Source organism: Anguilla rostrata, chromosome 9, assembly GCF_018555375.3.
Source record: "Anguilla rostrata isolate EN2019 chromosome 9, ASM1855537v3, whole genome shotgun sequence".
Taxonomy (NCBI): Eukaryota; Metazoa; Chordata; class Actinopteri; order Anguilliformes; family Anguillidae; genus Anguilla; species Anguilla rostrata.
In genome coordinates, this window is record NC_057941.1 from 5,164,488 (window position 1) to 5,184,477 (window position 19,990).

At 47.9% G+C, this 19,990-nt stretch overlaps 1 protein-coding gene across 1 annotated transcript in view; it reads right to left on the bottom strand.

Annotated features, from left to right (window-relative positions):
* Positions 1 to 1,959: 1,959 nt before the first annotated feature.
* Positions 1,960 to 19,990, bottom strand: part of rad50 (RAD50 homolog, double strand break repair protein) — a 30,365-nt gene continuing 12,334 nt past the window's right edge. The window contains exons 10-26 of the mRNA XM_064349558.1: positions 18,718 to 18,924; positions 18,054 to 18,236; positions 17,322 to 17,479; positions 16,754 to 16,778; positions 15,470 to 15,807; positions 14,603 to 14,792; positions 12,649 to 12,775; positions 12,232 to 12,356; positions 11,706 to 11,816; positions 10,985 to 11,077; positions 10,731 to 10,844; positions 10,149 to 10,276; positions 9,591 to 9,815; positions 8,138 to 8,223; positions 5,165 to 5,307; positions 3,738 to 3,871; positions 1,960 to 2,754 (exon numbers count right to left, since the gene is read on the bottom strand). Coding sequence (XP_064205628.1) covers positions 2,568 to 2,754; positions 3,738 to 3,871; positions 5,165 to 5,307; positions 8,138 to 8,223; positions 9,591 to 9,815; positions 10,149 to 10,276; positions 10,731 to 10,844; positions 10,985 to 11,077; positions 11,706 to 11,816; positions 12,232 to 12,356; positions 12,649 to 12,775; positions 14,603 to 14,792; positions 15,470 to 15,807; positions 16,754 to 16,778; positions 17,322 to 17,479; positions 18,054 to 18,236; positions 18,718 to 18,924 — 2,574 coding nt within the window. The 3' untranslated portion in view covers positions 1,960 to 2,567. The remainder of the gene's footprint in view (positions 2,755 to 3,737; positions 3,872 to 5,164; positions 5,308 to 8,137; positions 8,224 to 9,590; positions 9,816 to 10,148; positions 10,277 to 10,730; positions 10,845 to 10,984; positions 11,078 to 11,705; positions 11,817 to 12,231; positions 12,357 to 12,648; positions 12,776 to 14,602; positions 14,793 to 15,469; positions 15,808 to 16,753; positions 16,779 to 17,321; positions 17,480 to 18,053; positions 18,237 to 18,717; positions 18,925 to 19,990) is intronic.

The following is a 19,990-nucleotide window of genomic DNA, read 5'->3' on the forward strand; positions in this document are numbered from 1 at the left end:
CAATATTACCATTTTTTAAACGATGCAGTCGCTTCCAATTTCCTGTTAGCTAAGGACGGAGTGTAGCACAGTGGGTAAGGAACTGGGCTTGTAACCGAAAGGTCGCAGGTTTCATTCCCGCGTAGGACACTGCCGTTGTACCCTTGAGCAAGGTACTTAACCTGCATTGCTTCAGTATATATCCAGCTATATAAATGGATATATAACAATGTAAAAATGCTATGTAAAAGTTGTGTAAGTCACTCTGGCTAAGAGCGTCTGCTAAATGCCTGTAATGTAAAGCTACAGCTCTCTAGGTCATCGCTGGGCTACTGCCTGTGATGTTAGCAACGTGCTTGATGAGAATTCAGCTACAATGCCAAACTGCAAACTGTTTTGCGAAGAAAACAAATACCGTAGGCAAATACTTTTGATACCAGTTTTGAACATTCTTTCTTATTAAAAAAAAAAAAAACCTTATCGATGACAATGATCTGTGCCAGCAGGAGGGGATTTCCATCTTACCAACACACAGCAACCTAAGCCCTTTCTTGTCATGCAAATTGGCGATCTGGTTGCGCAAGTTAGCCCTGAGCGCTACTATTCTACACCTCCTCCAGACCGGAACGGACTAAGGATCTGGACCCGGCCAGGCAGCACAATTGTGATGTCACCAATTGTGATGTCATGGAATGTGCCTTAGCAAAAAAAAAAAAAAAAAAAAAAACAAGAATCTCCCTTATAAAGTGTCCAGGCCTCTCCTCAAAGCCTTCTCAGAGAAACATACATGAGCAAGGCCTGTACCACAAAGGGCCCTCATAGCTGAACACGACAACCGAAGATCATAAGACTTCAGTGTCAAGAGTGTAATGCATTATCTTTTTCTAATCACTGTTCTATATATCTTTGAATAAATAATGTTAAATAAATGTTTTGTGTTCAATATTCTTGTCTCTAGTACATAGGGCTCTACTGACAAACAATAAAAAAAACAAAAAAACTCAAATTAAAGTTATCAGTGGTTTCCTGCTAAACTGTTGTGAATTGTTAATGTTGATTCATTAACTGGTATCCAGTATCAGGAGGACACCCTCAATACACCCCAGGTGTATAACTCAACAGGGGAAATATTGACCAGCCAACACCACTGCATAAAGTGGTGCCTTGTGTGGGAATCATTCAATCTGAAAGGCAATCTGTGCAAACAAATTGGGTTTCGCTTTACGAAATCGCATATTTATGACACGTTTGATGTATCCACCCCCACGACAATGGCAGTTCCACTGTATCACTACATAATAAACCAAGCTCGGTTTAAAAAAAAAAAAGAAGTTTGGGAACCCCTGACTAAGTGTGAACACCACCTCTCCGCTCACGGCTAAATTCCTGGAAACACAGCTCAGCAGGTAGACATTCAGAGGGCCGGAGATCACCTCGACTGACCTACTTTAGCGATTAATCGTACTGGAGCACGTAAGCAAGGCTAAAAGTGTGTGTGTGTGGCGTCTGACCGTGGGTGAGCATCAGTGTACGTTTGTGCATGCACGGGCCCACCGCGTGTATGTATGTGTGTGTGCATGCATGTTCGTGTGTGTGTGTGTGTGTGTGTGCCTGCGTGCGTGCGCGCGCGGGTATGTGCGCGCGTGTCTGCGTGTGGGTGGATGACGCGTTCTGCCTTTGTCGAGTACTGATCTCCACAGAGGAAACTGAAACTAAAAGCCAGGATAACGGCTTCAAGCCTTCATATCTCAACATCACGACCTCAGAAAACCAGCAACACGCACACACACACAGACCAATCGTCCCACGACCTGCAGAATTCCCCACCGCCATTTTAGAAAAGGCCCAAAGAGGTTTTACATAACTATGCACCTGGAAGAATGCATACCAGTATCTCGCAAACAAATTAATCTTGCAGGAGTTCTGCTAAGACTATCAAAGCATCACTGCCAAGGTACAAAGAGTAACGCCACAGCCAAGTCAGATGCTAGAAAGTTTTATTATTATTTTTTTTTTAGAAATAAACATTCAATCATCAAATACTTTGATAATTACTTATTACCTTCAATCACTGTTTATATATAAATACATATATATATATAGACTATGCAGCAGTGTTCAGTGTTACAATTAGGTGTATGGAAAAATGGAATAATAAATGGCATGAACAACTGATTAGGCTAATACAATTACCGTTTGTGAATTTTGGAAGACGCTTACAGGCTGTTTGTGGTAATACATTCATCGTCAAATAATAATGAGAATTTTCCTCAAAAAAAGAAAAAAGAGACTAACTCGAAATGCACAGGTATCCTTCTCGCAAAACCACGTTTTTACTTTAACGAGGCAGCCCGGATGAAGAGGTCCAGACAGAGGGCAATGCCAGGCCCGTGTTTGTGCGTGAGCTGGACGGTTAGCTCGCTGTAGCGGTTAGCTCGCTGTAGCGGCTAGCTCGCTGTAGCGGCTAGCTCGCTATAGTGGTTAGCTTGCTGTAGCGGCTAGCTCGCTGTAGCGGTTAGCTCGCTGTAGCGGCTAGCTCGCTGTAGCGGTTAGCTCGCTGTAGCGGCTAGCTCGCTGTAGCGGGGCGCTCAGTGCAGGTAAGCGTTGAGCGTGTCCACGCTGCACTTTGAGATCTGCGAGCACTGCTCCACGTTCTTCCTGATCCTGTAGAAGTCCTCCACGTAGTTGGATCGGCACAGGAGCTCCACGAAGTCTTCGTCGTGCGTGATGATGAGGAGCTGGAAGTTGCGCTGTTTGGAGCGGCTCTTGATGATTCTGTTAAGAGAGAGACACACGAACGACCGCTTTACAACACAGTGAAACTCCCCAAATTTCACCCCACTGGTCTTGGAACATTAAAGGAAAGTGTCATCTGTGCTTCAATGTCTTAAATGTTTGAGGGCCCTCTCCTAATTAAATGGAAAAATCAGAACGAAGCAACTTCCAAAGAGAAAGAAAAAGGGGTCTCTTTCACTCGAGAAAAAAAAAATGAAACAAATTTAAAATACTGGCTTATTACAACGCAATACAATGACCGCATTGATACATAGTTTTGGGAGATTCTCATCGCAATTAATGGCTAGACTAGTGAGTATGCTTGTGAGACTTGACGTTTCACTAAGCAAGACTAGGTGCTCCAGAGCTGAAATGGTACAGGGTTGTATGATTTATAGAAATAAGGCTGTTATATATAATTTTGCAGTTCCAGGAGTTTTACTTTCATTAAAGTGTTCTGATGATGACCAAACTGTGTCTAAGCTATAACCTGAAGGCCAGAATGAAATATTACAGTTTACCAGGGAATGTGCGCTGGAATGTGCTCAAAATCGGTGCTAGAACCAAATCCACTTTACAAATTTTACTTTATTTTTTACAGAAAAGGGGTTTCATATTTTGACTTCATCCAGCAAAAAAAAATTACATTTAACTGCAGTAAACTCAGGACAGCTGAGTCCAGAGTTCACTGCAGTTAAAATATTTCAAAAATGTAAACTTTATTAATTAACCCTTTGAAGACTTTTTATGAATGTTTTTTTCCAGTGTTCTAGAACTCCATTGCTTCCAGTTGCCAGCAGTGATTGTTACATCAGCATTAGAATGTTCAGCTAAAAGTATTCTAATCACAAATTTGTGATCTTACACTCTAGATGGTTAAAAATGCAACAAACAAAGAAAAATTTTTTTTTTAATAAATTAAATTAAATGTAAGTCCCTGTGAGTCGATACTCAGGCGTTCCGGTAATGTGTGGGGAACTTACTCCACCAGAGCGTGAGCCAGTGACTCGATGTTCTCCCGGTCCAGGTTGGTGGTGGGCTCATCCAGGGCCAGAATGCCACAGTTCAGACAGAAGGTCTCGGCGAGGGCCAATCGGATAATGAGGGACGCCAGCACCTGTGGGCACAGACCGCTTTCCCATTGGCCTGCAATCCAGTGCACTTGGCCCGGAGCCGCCATGTCTTTAAAATGGCCGCCAAACCTCCAGACCCCTCACAGAGGAACCCCGTCCGTCACACAGCCCACAATACCATTTATGCGCGTGTGAACGGTCTCTTGGAAATCAGCAAAATCACGTAAAGTGAAGATCAGATAATACAGCAGCGGCTTTCGCATTTACCAAGAAATTTGTGATTGAAGGGAGTGTGGGAACCGATGGTTTAACGTCTGGCGTTTAGCAAGCTAGCTAAAGTGTAAACCTTGCACTTGTTTGCAAGTCTTGCTGACCGCACTTTTCAAAAATGCAACGAATCGCAATGCAAAGCCGCTTTTTCATGCAAAATCGGGCCTGTGCAAATAAGGTTCTCACTTCAGCCATGCAAATAAAGAGAGGACTTCAACTCAGGCGTGACTCGGGGGGCAATGTAAATGCAAAAGTAACGACGAAGATAAAAACAAAACACTGATAATAAAAACCCAGCGGAAATGTAGCGGAAATGTGGCTCAGGTGGTCGTCACGGTGGCGCAGTGGAGTGCTGCCGGATGAGGGCCTTTCTGTGCGGAGTTTGCATGTTCTCCCCGTTGTCCACGCGGACAGGGTTTCGTCCGGGTACTCCCACAGTCCAAAGACATGCAGATTAAGCACAGTGGACAGTCTAAATTGCCCCTAGGTATGAGTGTGTGAGTGAATGGTGTGTGTGTGTGTGTGTGTGTGTGTGTGTGTGTGAGTGAATGGTGTGTGTGTGTGTGTGTGTGTGAGTGAATGGTGTGTGTGTGTGTGTGTGTGTGTGTGTGTGTGTGTGTGTGTGTGAGTGAATGGTGTGTGTGTGTGTGTGTGTGTGTGTGAGTGAATGGTGTGTGTGTGTGTGTGTGAGCGAATGGCGTGCGGGTCTTGCGATGGATCAGCGACCTTGTCCAGGGTGTAATTCCTGCCTCTCGCCCAGTGCACGCTGGGATAGGCACCAAGGGCCGCCCACAACCCTGACCAGGATTAAGTGGGTTACATAATGGATGGATGGATGAAATGTGGCTCATGTAAAGGAAAAATTAAATAAATTAAAAAAAGAAAACGACAACAAAACACAGAACAGTTACGGCGATCCAAACGGTGCACGCTAAAAGGTCTCGGTACCATGACCGGTAAACATCCAAACTGCTACGGCATCTTTTTCCCATAGCATTATTTTCCCTAATTTAAAGTAGAAGGAGACAGCTTCATTCTGAGGGGGCGGGGCAGGGGGCGGAGCTTACCTTCTGTCCCGCGCTGCAGCGCCCCCGCATGTCCAGCGCCGTGTCGCCCTTCACCATCACCACGCGGTAGTTGTACGTCCTCCTCTTCACGCCGGCCGAGGCGTTCTCGTCCACGTCGGAGCGGATCTCCACGTACTCGATGTCTGAGGGCGGAGAGGGAGAGAGCAGCGGCCATTTTAAAGCAGGATCTCCACGTACTCGATGACTGAGGGCGGAGAGGGAGAGAGCAGCGGCCATTTTAAAGCAGGATCTCCACGTACTCGATGTCTGAGGGCGGAGAGGGAGGGAGCAGCGGCCATTTTAAAGCATGATCTCCACGTACTCGATGTCTGAGGGTGGAGAGGGAGAGAGCAGCGGCCATTTTAAAGCATGATCTCCACGTACTCGATGTCTGAGGGCGGAGAGGGAGAGAGCAGCGGCCATTTTAAAGCATGATCTCCACGTACTCGATGTCTGAGGGCGGAGAGGGAGAGAGCAGCGGCCATTTTAAAGCATGATCTCCACGTACTCGATGTCTGAGGGCGGAGAGGGAGAGAGCAGCGGCCATTTTAAAGCATGATCTCCACGTACTCGATGTCTGAGGGTGGAGAGGGAGAGAGCAGCGGCCATTTTAAAGCAGGATCTCCACGTACTCGATGTCTGAGGGCGGAGAGGGAGAGAGCAGCGGCCATTTTAAAGCAGGATCTCCACGTACTCGATGTCTCAGAGCGGAGAGGGAGAGAGCAGCAGCCATTTTAAATACGACAAACAGAGGTGCTGAGTCTCGCAAGAAACACGTTTAGGTTAAAGCCCGGGGTTGGATGATCAGAACATAAGATCAGCTACTCTGTACAAAGTGTGTACCAGGTATAGACTACTGCGTGTAACAGGTTTAAATTACTGTGTGTAACAGGTGTAGATTACTGTGTGAAACAGGCATAAATTGTTGTAACAGGCGTAGATTACTGTGTGTAACAGGTGTAGATTACTGTGTGTAACAGGCGTAGATTACGGTGTGTAATAGGTGTAGATTACTGTGTGTAACAGGTGTAGATTACTGTGTGAAACAGGCATAAATTGTTGTAACAGGCATAGATTACTGTGTGTAACAGGTGTAGATTACTGTGTGTAACAGGCTTAGATTACTGTGTGTAACAAGTTTAGATTACTGTGTGTAACAGGCTTAGATTACTGTGTGTAACAAGCTTAGATTACTGTGTGTAACAAGCTTAGATTACTGTGTGTAACAGGTGCAGATTACTGTGTGTAACAGGTGCAGATTACTGTGTGTAACAGCTGCAGATTACTGTGTGTAACAGGTGCAGATTACTGTGTGTAACAGGTGCAGATTACTGTGTGTAACAGGCGCAGATTACTGTGTGTAACAGGCGTAGATTACTGTGTGTACCAGCTTAGATTACTGTGTTAAAGGTGCAGATTACTGTGTGTAAGGTTTAGATACTGCGGAAATAGTTTAGATTACTGTGTGTCGGCTTAGATACTGTGTTAACAAGCTTAGATTACTGTGTGTAACAGGTGCAGATTACTGTGTGTAACAGCTGCAGATTACTGTGTGTAACAGGTGCAGATTACTGTGTGTAACAGGTGCAGATTACTGTGTGTAACAGGCGTAGATTACTGTGTGTACCAGGCTTAGATTACTGTGTGTAACAGGTGCAGATTACTGTGTGTAACAGGTTTAGATTACTGCGTGTAACAAGTTTAGATTACTGTGTGTAACAGGCTTAGATTACTGTGTGTAACAAGCTTAGATTACTGTGTGTAACAGGTGCAGATTACTGTGTGTAACAGGTTTAGATTACTGCGTGTAACAAGCTTAGATTACTGTGTGTAACAGGCTTAGATTACTGTGTGTAACAGGCGTAGATTACTGTGTGTAACAAGCTTAGATTACTGTGTGTAACAGGTGTAGATTACTGTGTGTAACAGGTGTAGATTACTGCATGTAACAGGTCCAGATTACTGTGTGTAACAGGCTTAGATTACTGTGTGTAACAAACTTAGATTACTGTGTGTAACAAGCTTAGATTACTGTGTGTAACAGGTGCAGATTACTGTGTGTAACAGGCTTAGATTACTGTGTGTAACAGGCTTAGATTACTGTGTGTAACAGGCGTAGATTACTGTGTGTAACGGGTGCAAATTACGGTGTGAAACAGGCGTAGATTACTGTGTGTAACAGGTTTAGATTACTGTGTGTAACAGGCTTAGATTACTGTGTGTAACAGGCGTAGATTACTGTGTGTAACAGGTGTAGATTACTGTGTGTAACAGGTGTAGATTACTGCGTGTAACAGGTCCAGATTACTGTGTGTAACAGGCTTAGATTACTGTGTGTAACAGGCTTAGATTACTGTGTGTAACAAACTTAGATTACTGTGTATAACAATCTTAGATTACTGTGCGTAACAGGCTTAGATTACTGTGTGTAACAGGTTTAGATTACTGTGTGTAACAGGTGTAGATTACTGTGTGTAACAAGCTTAGATTACTGTGTGTAACAAACTTAGATTACTGTGTGTAACAGGTTTAGATTACTGTGTGTAACAAGTTTAGATTACTGTGTGTAACAGGTTTAGATTACTGTGTGTAACAGGCGTAGATTACTGTGTGTAACAGGCTTAGATTACTGCATGTAACAGGTGTAGATTACTGTGTGTAACAGGCTTAGATTACTGTGTGTAACAGGTGTAGATTACTGTGTGTAACAGTCTTAGATTACTGTGTATAACAATCTTAGATTACTGTGTGTAACAGGTGTAGATTACTGTGTGAAACAGGCGTAGATTACTGTGTGTAACAGGCTAAGATTACTGTGTGTAACAGGTGTAGATTACTGTGTGTAACAGGTGTAGATTACTGTGTGTAACAGGCGTAGATTACTGTGCTTAACAGGTGTAGATTACGGTGTGTAACAGGTGTAGATTACTGTGCATAATGCAATAAGGCCACAGAAGTGAAGAATCCAGAGACCTTGCCCCCTGTAGGTGCTGCGCCACAGGTCGCGGATGATCTTGTTGATCTCCTCCATCTTCATGCTGTGAAACTTCATTATGGTTCTGCGGAGTGAGAAGAAAGGGTTACAGTACAATCCAGCATACGTAACCCGCACATATACATGGACGTAGCAACAGTGCTGCTAAGAGCTATCGACGGACGGAGTCGGGCCAAGCATTAGTGTGCATTTAAGGACCTCCCCCAGCTGTCCTCCAGCCCTGGGGTCTCAAACTCAAATCCTGGAGGGCCGCGGTGTCTGCTGGACTGTGATAGGTCCCTGTGCTTATTTTAAGTCACTGATTGGCTAAAGAGCCTGCACACCGTGGCCGAGTCTGAATCTGTGCACTTGCCTACTATTGAGCACACAGGTTGTGCGACACTTGTGTGCAACCTGTATACTTGTAACCTTGTTTCAGAGGCCCAAGATGGCCGCCGGCAGAGGCCGCGGTCCCCCAGGAGCGGCGTTTGGGCATCCCTGCTTCAGGGGGCCAGCCCGCCGGAGCATGACACAGCACGAGGGCTCAGTGAAAGCGATAAAGAAATCAGAACGGTTCCGTTTTGGCTGTCGCTTCTGCAGGCGCTGCGATTCTTATCTAGCAGACACAGCCGAGAGTGGCGCTGTCACTTCCTCTGGAGAGACACGCAGTAGCCCGAATTTGCTCTACGGGAGATCAAAAACGCAGATTTTGTCGCAAAAAAAAAAAAAGAAAAAAAGATCAAACTCTTAAAACACACAGAAAGACCGAGAGCAAGCAGCGAAATGCCCTTTCCTAAATGTGTGTGCGAGAACAGCTTCTGCCTGCAAGTACAATAAATAAATAAATACATAAATAAATAACGATTTCTGTATATCTGTATTTATCACAGCAGTTTGACACATAACACATTTACTGTATGAAAATAAGACTGATTATGCGTGTGAAGTAACTGTATAATTCAGACTGAGAATTACTCGAGCTTCCGCATAAATGCGCTCGCATTACAGCTACCCCACGCAGTCTGGGAAACGAGCAGACTACCGCCAATCAAAATGGACACCATTGATGGCGCCCGGCCTGCGCTTGCGCGTGTGGCACAGTGCGTAAGGAACTGGGCTTGTAACCAAAAGGTCGCCGGTTCGATTCCCGGGTAAGGACACTGCCGTTGTACCCTTGAGCAAGGTACTTAACCTGCATTGCTTCAGTATATATATCCAGCTGTATAAATGGATACAATGTAAAATGCTATGTAAAAAGTTGTGTAAGTCGCTCTGGATAAGAGCGTCTGCTAAATGCCTGTAATGTAATGTAATGTTTAACCATATAGGCCAGCATTGAACGGAATGTGACTCATCGCTGATTCAGAAAGAGAAAGAGATGCTTTTGCAAAGCCCCCGCCCCCGCCCCCAGCCCCCCGCCCCCCGCCCCCGGGGCCCGGTTCCAGGACGCACTGGTCGAGGGCCTTGTAGTAGATGTCCAGGTCCTTGTTGGCCAGCTCGGTGGTCCTCATGACGATCATCTTCTGGCGGAAGTGCGTCTCGGCCTGGCCGTACTGGTCCTCGCGCAGATCCTTCCGGAAGCGCAGGATCTCCTCCTCGAAGCCCTTCTGCCTCCCCAGCGCCACGCTGCGGCTCTTCTTCAGCTCCTCCAGGCTCCGCTCCGCCTCCCTGCGCTCGCTGAGGAGAGGAGAGGAGGCGCGCCTCATTCACCAGAAACCACCTCCTTCACCGGATACCGCCTCCTTCACAAGATACCACCTCATTCACCAGGTATCACCTCCTTCACAAGATACCACCTCCTTCACCAGAAACCACCTCCTTCACCGATACCACCTCATTCACCAGGTATCACCTCCTTCACCAGACACCACCTCCTTCACCCAATACCACCTCATGTACCAGACACAGTGAGAACAGATGTGCCATTCACCAAATATCATCCCATTCAACCAATCTCTCCACCATACTTCTTCTCAGCAGAAAATGCTTTCAGCCAATCAGCTTCCTTACTTTCTCAGCTTCAGGACCTGCATGTCCCCCATCTCCTTCATCAGGGTCTTCCTCTTCTCGCACACTTCCACCAGCTCCTCCATCCTCTTCCTCAGCGTCAGATTGTCCTGCAGCCAGCGCTCCTGGACCTACGAGAGGCACAGAGGAACGCACATCAGGTCTGGATCACACGTCAGTTCACACCGACACACAGGTCTGACTCAGTTCAGCACCCATGTTCATTCTCGGGCAGAAATTCCATGAGAGGATCACAGCAGGTGGTCCACAACTCTGACACAATCACTCTTACTATAGACCTAAACATAATGCATCTTGTGTCATTTACTCTCAGGGTACAAGCAAACACCAGAGAGTTTTTTTTTTCTTGCTTTCGTTTGACTTTTTTCTTCCTGTCAGGGAAGTTTTATTTATTTATTTATTTTTATTTTTTTACATTACATTACAGGCATTTAGCAGACGCTCTTATCCAGAGCGACGTACAACAAGTGCATTAGTTCAAGGTGCAGAGGTGCAAAAGAAACACACTAGAGTTAAGTAAAGACTTAACACCCCACTTGCTGTTCGGAGGTCCAGGTGCCTCACCTTCTGCGTGTCGATGTCCTGCCTGATGTCCCCGATGTCCTTGTTGATCTTCTCCCGCTGCTTCTCGGCCTCGTGGAGCTGGCTGTTCGTCTCCTGAAGCTCCGCCTCCTTTTGCTGAGAAAGCGCAGGCGTCGCCGTTTATTTATTTTCAAATAAATAAATAAACGAACGAACGAACAGACGGACGAATGAACGAACAAACAAACCAGGGAGCATTTTCAGGTCAAAGGAAGGAGAAGGTGAGCAGGTGTTACCTCTTTGTACTCGTCTTTCCCCTCTTGGATGTACTTCTCGATCTCTTTCTCCAGGACAGTTATGTTCCTGAGCCTGTCCTTAATGGCATTAACCTGGGAGGGAATAAGACACAGGTTAACCGTGCACTTCAGTCTTCTGGCTCCATATTTAAAAGCTGTTGCAACTCCTACCTCACCTCACCCCCCCCCCCCCCCAAAAAAAAAAAAAAAACCACACACACACACAGAATCACATAGATTCCCCTTTAACATAGATCCTAATTTCAGTTTCCGCTCAGCAAACAATGACTGTGTCCATATCAATGCAAAACATAAAGAACTGGTTTCTCAGTGATTGGGGCTAACAGATAAAACAACGTAAGCCAGTGAACCAGCTGGTTCTCCAATAAACAGATCTGACTGGTATTGATCGCGCGACAGGACGGGCCGCTCTGTCTGATACTGAGAACTGTGGCACCGTCACCCAGTGTGACTGAGATTAATATTCATTAGCCTCGGTGTTCAAAGGCAGGAGCTGACGCAAGGTTAGCCTGAAGCTCTATCCTGCAAGGTACGTGCGAGGGCAGGATTTCTGGAGCGCGGTTTGCTCTGCTCAGCTTCCTATATGAATATTAATGCGCACACTGATGTGAATAATAATGCCTGTGGTGTTTAGATGCACCCTGCGGCTGCCGCGGTTTTCAGACCCGGTTGATGTGAGAAACCGTGCACTTCCTCACACCTTCTCAAGCCCCTCCTCCTGCTTCTGTTTCCGTCGGCCAATCAGCTCCTCCTTCTCCTGCTGAAGCTTCTCCAGGGTGGCGGCCAGGGGGTTCAGCTGCTCCTGGGCTTCCTGTAGGACAGACACACGCACGCACGCACAGACACACACGCACGCAAGCACGCACGCACAGACACACACACACGCACGCACGCACAGACACGCACGCACAAACACAAGCACAGATACAAACACACACACGCACACGCACAGGCACACGCACAGGCACAGACACACAAACACAGAGACGAGCTGATGCTTTAAACCTTATTGTGAAAACGCCATTTCAACCTCATAAGACCAACAAAACTCTTTCTACTCTAACAACAGTAATAATATGTGTGTGTGTGTGTGTGTGTGTGTGTGGGGCCTGGATCTCGGTGAAGAACTCCACACACTGATCCTTTAGCTGCTGTGTGTGCAAGTGTGTGTGTGTGTGTGTGTGTGTGTGTGTGTGTGTGTGCGTGTGTGTGTGTGTGTCTTGTACCCGGATCTCACGCTGCAGGGCCTGGACCTCCATAGAGAACTCCACACACTGCTCCTCCAGCTGCTTGCGCTGCCGTTGCTGAGCGCATGTGGTTGAGCTGGGAGCATCTTTCAGCATTCTCTCACCTGGTCTACGATCACAAGAGCCATTCACGGATGCCCTGCAGAGTCCTGGATAAAGTTCCTCAAGCCACCTATTTGAACTGCACACAGTCTGAAGCGAAGTGACCCAAATGGAGGTCAACAGGTGCTTTGCAGAGACAGGGTAGTGCTAAGGCCATATTTCACACAGCTCTTTTAAGCTTTATGATCCTTGTCTGTGTGTTTTTATGGAGTCCTGGGGTGTGCAGGCCTGGTTACAGCACTGGAGTGGGGGGCAGGGGCCCTGGTTAGCGGGCCAGGGCTGGCGGGGACTCACTGGTGTCCAGCCGGTGCTGGGTCTCCTGCTTCTCCTGGTTCACCTGCTGCACGGTTCGGTTCAGGTCCACCCCCTGGAGCCGGGCCGCCTGCTGGGCGATCTTCTTCTCCACGTCCCTGAGGTCCAGCTGCGGATTACACAGCCCGTAGGGGTCAGGTTCCGCAAGCCATTGACCGTCCCAGGCCACATTCCCCGCCCCCCCATAGGAGTCGTCCAATAGAGGGGCAGCTTGGCCCAAACTGCTCTACGGCCCTTTTTAACAAACAGTCAAATGTGTCAATCTGTGCTCTTGACCACGCCCCCTCTTCTTTACCGAACCAACACATCGCACAAAATAAAATAATAAATAAACACAATAGAATAAAACACTACCCAGACGAACTGATAAAAACTGCTATCTCGCCTGCATCGACATGACATGAACCAAAAGTGCTTGCTAAAAGAGAAAGCAGAAAGCCCAAAATGAAAAAGAAAAAAAAAAAAAACGAATGACTCATAGGATGTTACCTGTCAAAGCCTGGCTCTCCACTCGCCCGACTGATAACACTCGTGAGAAATCACAAGCTTGCAAAGCGTGCCCACACCCAGCACACAGCAGGGAGCCGGTGACGAAGTCACTTCGGAGAAAAGGTGCCCGGTTGCCACTTTGTGTGAGTAAAAAGAATGCCAAAAAGAGCGATGAGCCAAGATTTGCGGGGGGATTCCTGCTGAAATAATACCTCTAAATTCACACCGGCAAAGATCTGCTTCGTATAGTTATTTTTTTTTTCGGTTGTTATTTTTTGCCGACTAAGGTCGGAATCGCAGCGGAAGCGCAGCGGACGTGCGGTGCGGCGGCGGCGTGGAGTCCGCTTCCTCTCGCCCGCCCGAGCGGGATTGGTCCTCCTACACGCGTCGTGGACTCGCGATTAAGCCCTGCGCCTCTGATGCACTGATTTCACAGAATTTACACCGTGGGGGGGGGGGGGGGGGAACGCACAACCCCCAACGCGAAGACTGTCTCATCTGCATCATCACATCACCACAGAAGCGCTAGACCAGGCGTTTGATGAGCAGCCCACGCTCACGTTGTTACCGATAACGTTTATTAACGGGCTGCATGCACACGCACCAAGGTGACCTTTAAAAGCAAGAGTCGGTGCAGAGGTTGATAAATGTCCAATCTGCTTTTGAAGCATCGCCTTCCAAAAAAGCATTGGGTATTCCTTACCTGGTCCCTGTCCATCAGGGAGATGTCCTACAGCCAGGTCTTACCTGGTACCTGTCCATCAGGGAGAAGTCCTACAGGCAGGTCTTACCTGGTACCTGTCCATCAGGGAGATGTCCTGCAGACAGACAGGTCTTACCTGGTACCTGTCCATCAGGGAGATGTCCTGCAGGCAGGCAGGTCTTACCTGGTACCTGTCCATCAGGGAGATGTCCTGCAGACAGACAGGTCTTACCTGGTATCGGTCCATCAGGGAGATGTCCTAAAGGCAGGTCTTACCTGGTACCTGTCCATCAGGGAGATGTTCCGCAGACAGACAGGTCTTACCTGGTACCTGTCCATCAGGGAGATGTCCTGCAGACATGCAGGTCTTACCTGGTACCTGTCCATCAGGGAGATGTCCTAAAGGCAGGTCTTACCTGGTACCTGTCCATCAGGGAGATGTTCCGCAGACAGACAGGTCTTACCTGGTACCTGTCCATCAGGGAGATGTCCTGCAGACATGCAGGTCTTACCTGGTACCTGTCCATCAGGGAGATGTCCTACAGGCAGGTCTTACCTGGTATCGGTCCATCAGGGAGATGTCCTGCAGACAGACAGGTCTTACCTGGTACCTGTCCATCAGGGAGATGTCCTGCAGGCAGGTCTTACCTGGTATCGGTCCATCAGGGAGATGTCCTGCAGACAGACGGGTCTTACCTGGTACCTGTCCATCAGGGAGACGTCCTGCAGGCAGGCAGGTCTTACCTGGTACCTGTCCATCAGGGAGATGTCCTGCAGGCAGGCCTTGGCCGTCTCCTCCTCGGACATGAGCAGGGACAGCATGGTCTCCTGCTCCTCGATGTCCCCCTTCAGCCTCTCCAGCTCCCGGTTGACGCCCTGCAGCTTGTTCCGCAGCTCCGGTAGCTCTCGCTCCTGGAGCTCGGACAGGGACTGCCTTCATATGGGACAGAGCGCAGGTACGCACCGATGACACGCCTTCCGTTAACGAGGGAAACACGCCCTCGCGTGACGTCGATCACGGCAAATGGTAGGTAATTAACCAAAACTTCAGCGTTGCTTTAACTTTTCCGTTAGGCCAATCATAAAACAGTTCAACAGTGCATTATGGGATACAATAATGTCCCCCAACTCCATGAGCGGAACAGTTTTTATGATAGATGAATATTACTTACTAATTCAGTAGCAGATATCAGTTACTGATAACATAAACAGCATCATAAATCTACACACATATAAATCCAGTTACAAACCCCAGAGACTCAGAGTGCTTCATAAACATAAATGGAAACCATTTGTTAGTGAAGCTGCTTGTGAAGTTGGCTGCCCTCCAGTGGAATAAGCTGAGTATTGCACACACTCACAAGCTGCAAGCTGCTTAGGTAAGGCCTTCATATCCATAAAACGTAAGGGTGATGGCTTTTCAAGAGGATCAATTTTAAGAATTTAAAAGTACCTCTCTCAAGTACACCATTTTCAAGAACTTCAAAAACCATTGAGCTTACGACTGCACGAGTCCTGAAGCAGAATCCACCAATCAGACACAGGGCCCGGGTTCCCCCACCCAACCCCCCACCTCCCCTTTGACCGGTCCTCGGCTGTGCCCTCGCCCACCTGATTGGCTTGAGGGCCATCATCTCGTCCCGCTTCCGCTCCTTCCTCTTCAGGTCCTGCTCGGTGTTCTTCAGCTTGTCGGGGACGAGGCGGAGCTTGGACTGCATGTCGTTGATGACGTCCTGTAGCTCCGCCTCCGCGGGGAAGGTGCGCTGGCAGACGGGGCAGCACGGCTCCGCCTCCTCCGTCAGCTGGCTGATGAACTGGGTGTAGACCGCCGTGGCGCCCGCCAACATGGCTGCGCACACACACACACACGAGACGAGACGCACACACACACACACAGGTACACACACACACACCGGACACACAGACACGCACACGCATGCACACACACACACACAGGACACACAGACACGCACAAGCACGCACGCAAACGCAAAGGCACGCACACACACACACGGGACACACAGACACGCACACACACGCGTGCACACACACACACACACACAGGACACACAGACACGCACACACACAGGACACACAGACACGCGCACACACACACACACACACACACACACACACACAGACACGCACAGACACACGCACACACACACAGACACGCACACACACGCAAACGCGCACGTACGCACACACACCAGGGACACACACACAGACAAACACACACACATGCACACACACGTATTATACACGGGCATGTACATGCAGAGGAAAATTCTAAATAAAATCTGTTCCTTATCTCATTAGCTCCACTCCACACCAATGTGAGATTTTGACTGTTTTCTCATACTTTTCAGATTCTGCTCCTAAAAAATAACTCTTCACTGAAACCAGGCCCTAAAAGAGCAGACAGCACTAACAACACTGTCACTCATGATGATATTACCAACAGTGTTCTGGCAATGTTCAAAATACATTATCCTGTAAAATGGTACCCTCCAGTGGCCAAACTTGAAAACTGAGTTGCTCAATTAACTCCTAACCAGTGAGTAGGTTTTTTGGAATGTTTATTTTTTTTTCCTTCAAAATTCCAAATCAGTGTTCTAGAACTCCAGTGCTTTCAGTCACCAGTAGTGATTGTGACATCAGCATTAGAATGTCCAGTTAAGAACATTCTAATCTCACACCATAAAGGGCTAAGCCAGAAGGACAGTGCCTCTCCCTAAGCCCCGACCTCTGAGTCGGTCCCCTCCCTTGACCGCGTTTCCTGCTGAAGTAACATCTGCTCCTCTAGCTGGTAGCCTTCTCCGGTCTCCGGCTCTGACCTAGTCGGCTGGCAGTCCTACTGAAATTACACGAATGCCCTAGCGGTCCTCTGCTTACCCACAGGCGGACCGCCGAGTCCTTACTGATTACACCGGGAGCGCCAGGTCCTTACTGAAATTACACACGGGAGAGACCAGCCAGGTCCTTACTGAAATTACACACGGGAGAGACCAGCCAGGTCCTTACTGAAATTACACACACAGGACAGACCAGCCAGATCCTTACTGAAATTACACACACAGGACAGACCAGCCAGATCCTTAGTGAAATTACACACAAGAGAGACCAACCAGATCCTTACTGAAATTACACACACAGGAGAGAACAACCAGATCTTAAACTGAAATTAACACAGAAGACCAACCAGTCTTACTGAATGTACAACATGGGAGAGACAACCAGATCCTTACTGAAATTACACACACAGGAGAGACCAACCAGATCCTTACTGAAATTACACACGCACAGGAAAGACCAACCAGGTCTTCACTGAATGTACAACATCGGAGAGACCAACCAGATCCTTACTGAAATTACACACAGGAGAGACCAACCAGATCCTTACTGAAATTACACACAGGAGAGACCAACCAGATCCTGGTTTGGTTGATTTCCTGGTTCTCACCTGAGTTTGTAGAGCTTGTCTCTGGTCTGGTTAATCTCCCGGTTCTTGCCGTGGATCCAGTCCTCCAGCTGCTTCTTGTTGGGGAAGTGCCCCAGGAGGGACGTCAGGTCCTCATTGTGCCTGGACTTGATTTTCCGCACCTGTTCTTCCTTATCCGTCTGATTAACGAAAAAAAAAACAGGCTTTCGACAACGCGTAAAATAATGACATTTATTTATTTATTTATTTGTCTATTTTTATTACAAACGGAAACAGAAACAACTCTGTAGCAGGTGTCAAACCAAGCTGGCACAGGATAAGCTATAGGAGTGATGTCATTTCCTGTAGCAGGCCACTGCTCACTACTGAACTCATATTTGCACCAAAGAAGAAAGAAACCACACAGCAGCCTCGCTCAGATGATGGGGGCTCAAGTCTCGCTGCTGGGGTTTGCCCTCCACCGAACGGAAGAGGCCTCTGCCAGGTGTGAAGACACACAGTCCTCAGCGTCCACATGGTGCGACAAGAGATACAAATTAGCTTGTGGAGATAAAGCCCAACGTTTAGTTCAAGGCCAAGAGAGCTATCTGCACTGTGAGCCTGAGCATTTCACGCAGACTCTGAAGTCTGGACGTTTACTACCGCATCAGGTATAATCAAAGACAAAACTGACGCAAAGAACGCCAAGACACCACACGGTGGCGACGACCGTTACTGCGCTGAGGCTGCGTGGCCATGGGGGGGCCCCCCCACCTTGTCCTTCTTCAGCATGTCCATCTCGGTGCGGGTCTTGGTGTGGGCGTTGAGCGTCTCCATCTCCTGGTCCAGCCTGCGTTGGGCGCGGTCCAGCTGCGTCTTCTCCGTCTGCAGCTCCTGCACCTCGGCCTTCAGGCCGTCCACGTCTGAGGCCTGCACCGCGTTCTCCAGCTCCCGCTCCTGGGGGGGGGGGGTGGTATAGAGGTTAAGGAACTGGGTCTGTGACCTTTTTTATAGTCTCCACTTGTGTTTTTCTTGCCAGCAGGGAGGTTTTTTTTACCTCACCGCTTGATTTCTGAGGGTTTAGGCCTAGTTTTTGCCTGGTTTGCCTAGTTACTATAATTCTGTAATCTTTGTGGCAGTTAAAAAAAAACAAAACAAAAAAAAATCTGAATTGCTTCGTATATATCCAGCTATGGATAAAATGGACACTATGCAAAAAACGCAAAAGCTGTGTAATTCATTGTGGATAAAATGCCTGTGATGTAAAATGATGTAACGCAGCAGACACCTGCGCTGAGCTTGATGCTGCCGCAAATTGACACAGCACCAGCAGGGGGCGACGGCGAGCTCACCGCTTTGGCCAGCTCCTGTGGGCGGGCAGAGGAGCCCTCGCACACACAGGGGAGCGCTCACCAGGAGGGGGCGACGGCGAGCTCACCGCTTTGGCCAGCTCCTGCTCCAGCTCCTGCAGGCGGGCGGACGAGCCCTCGAGCTGCTGCAGGTCCCCGCGCACGTTCCTGAGCTCCTGCTGCCGCTTCTGCTGCAGGTCCCTCTTCAGATCCACCGTGCGCTCCAGGCCCGTCTTCTTGTCCCGAATCTCGTCGATACTCCGCTGCTTCGTCGCCTCCTTCTCCTGCATGTCTCTCTGGGGAGGGGGGGGAAGGGGGAAAATAAAAACGGGCTACTGGGCAGAATGTTCTAGAGCAGGGCTCCAACTGTCTGAGATCTACCGACCAGTAGGTTCACTGCACTATAGCTCACCCATCACACGAGATGCTAACTCCGCCTGTAGGTTTTCACTGCAACCCTAACAAAGCACACCTCATTCAACAACTAGAGATCTCCTGGAGCTGCTCGTTAGTAGAATCAGGGGTGCCAAATTAGGGTTCAAATGAAAACCTACAGGATGTTAGACCTCCAGGAACAGGGTTGGGCAGCCCTGTTCTAAAGCGATGTGGTCGCCTGAATCCCTCTCATAGCCTCCTGCTGAAACTTAGCAGGGTTTGGCCTGGTTTGCACTTTGGCAGGAAAACTCCTGATAAAACTTAACTGCTGGAGGTGGTGTTGGGTGGCCAGCAGGGGGTGCTCTTCCACTGAACAAAACTGAAAACCAATGCCCCCGCACAGCACAGAGCTTTACAAGGTGCAGTCCATCGGAAGGGATGTTACGACGCGGTCCTGACTCACTGTGACCTTTGAAGATCCCACAACACTTTTCTAAATAGTTGGAGTGGTGAAATCCCCCCCAAAAAAGGCTTAAGCTTCTGACTCACTGTGATCTTTAAACATCAAAGCATACTGTCCAAAAGGGTTGGGGTGAAAACAGGAAGAAAACGGTTTTCGCGTGTGTATGGAAACAGCTCTGTGCGTGATGTTGTAATCGTGTTGTAATTGTGCGACGGGTCATCTCGGCTGGCTGGCCACTTAACCGTTTGCAATTGGCTTTTAAAAATGACACAGAATTATTTTAGATGATAAAAAATGGGTAGAAAGCATTATTTTTTTCATATACAAAAAAAACGTCCAAATGTCATAATTTATTTTAAAGAAATTCGGAAATCACCATTCAATTGTCCCATAGGGGCGTCTATTTTTTGAACCGGAAGTCTCGAAAATGCTAACGAACGAAATGACGACACGACTTCTGAGGCCTGTAATGTCACAATCACAACTGGTAACTGAAAGTTGAAATGGAGTTCTAGAATACATAA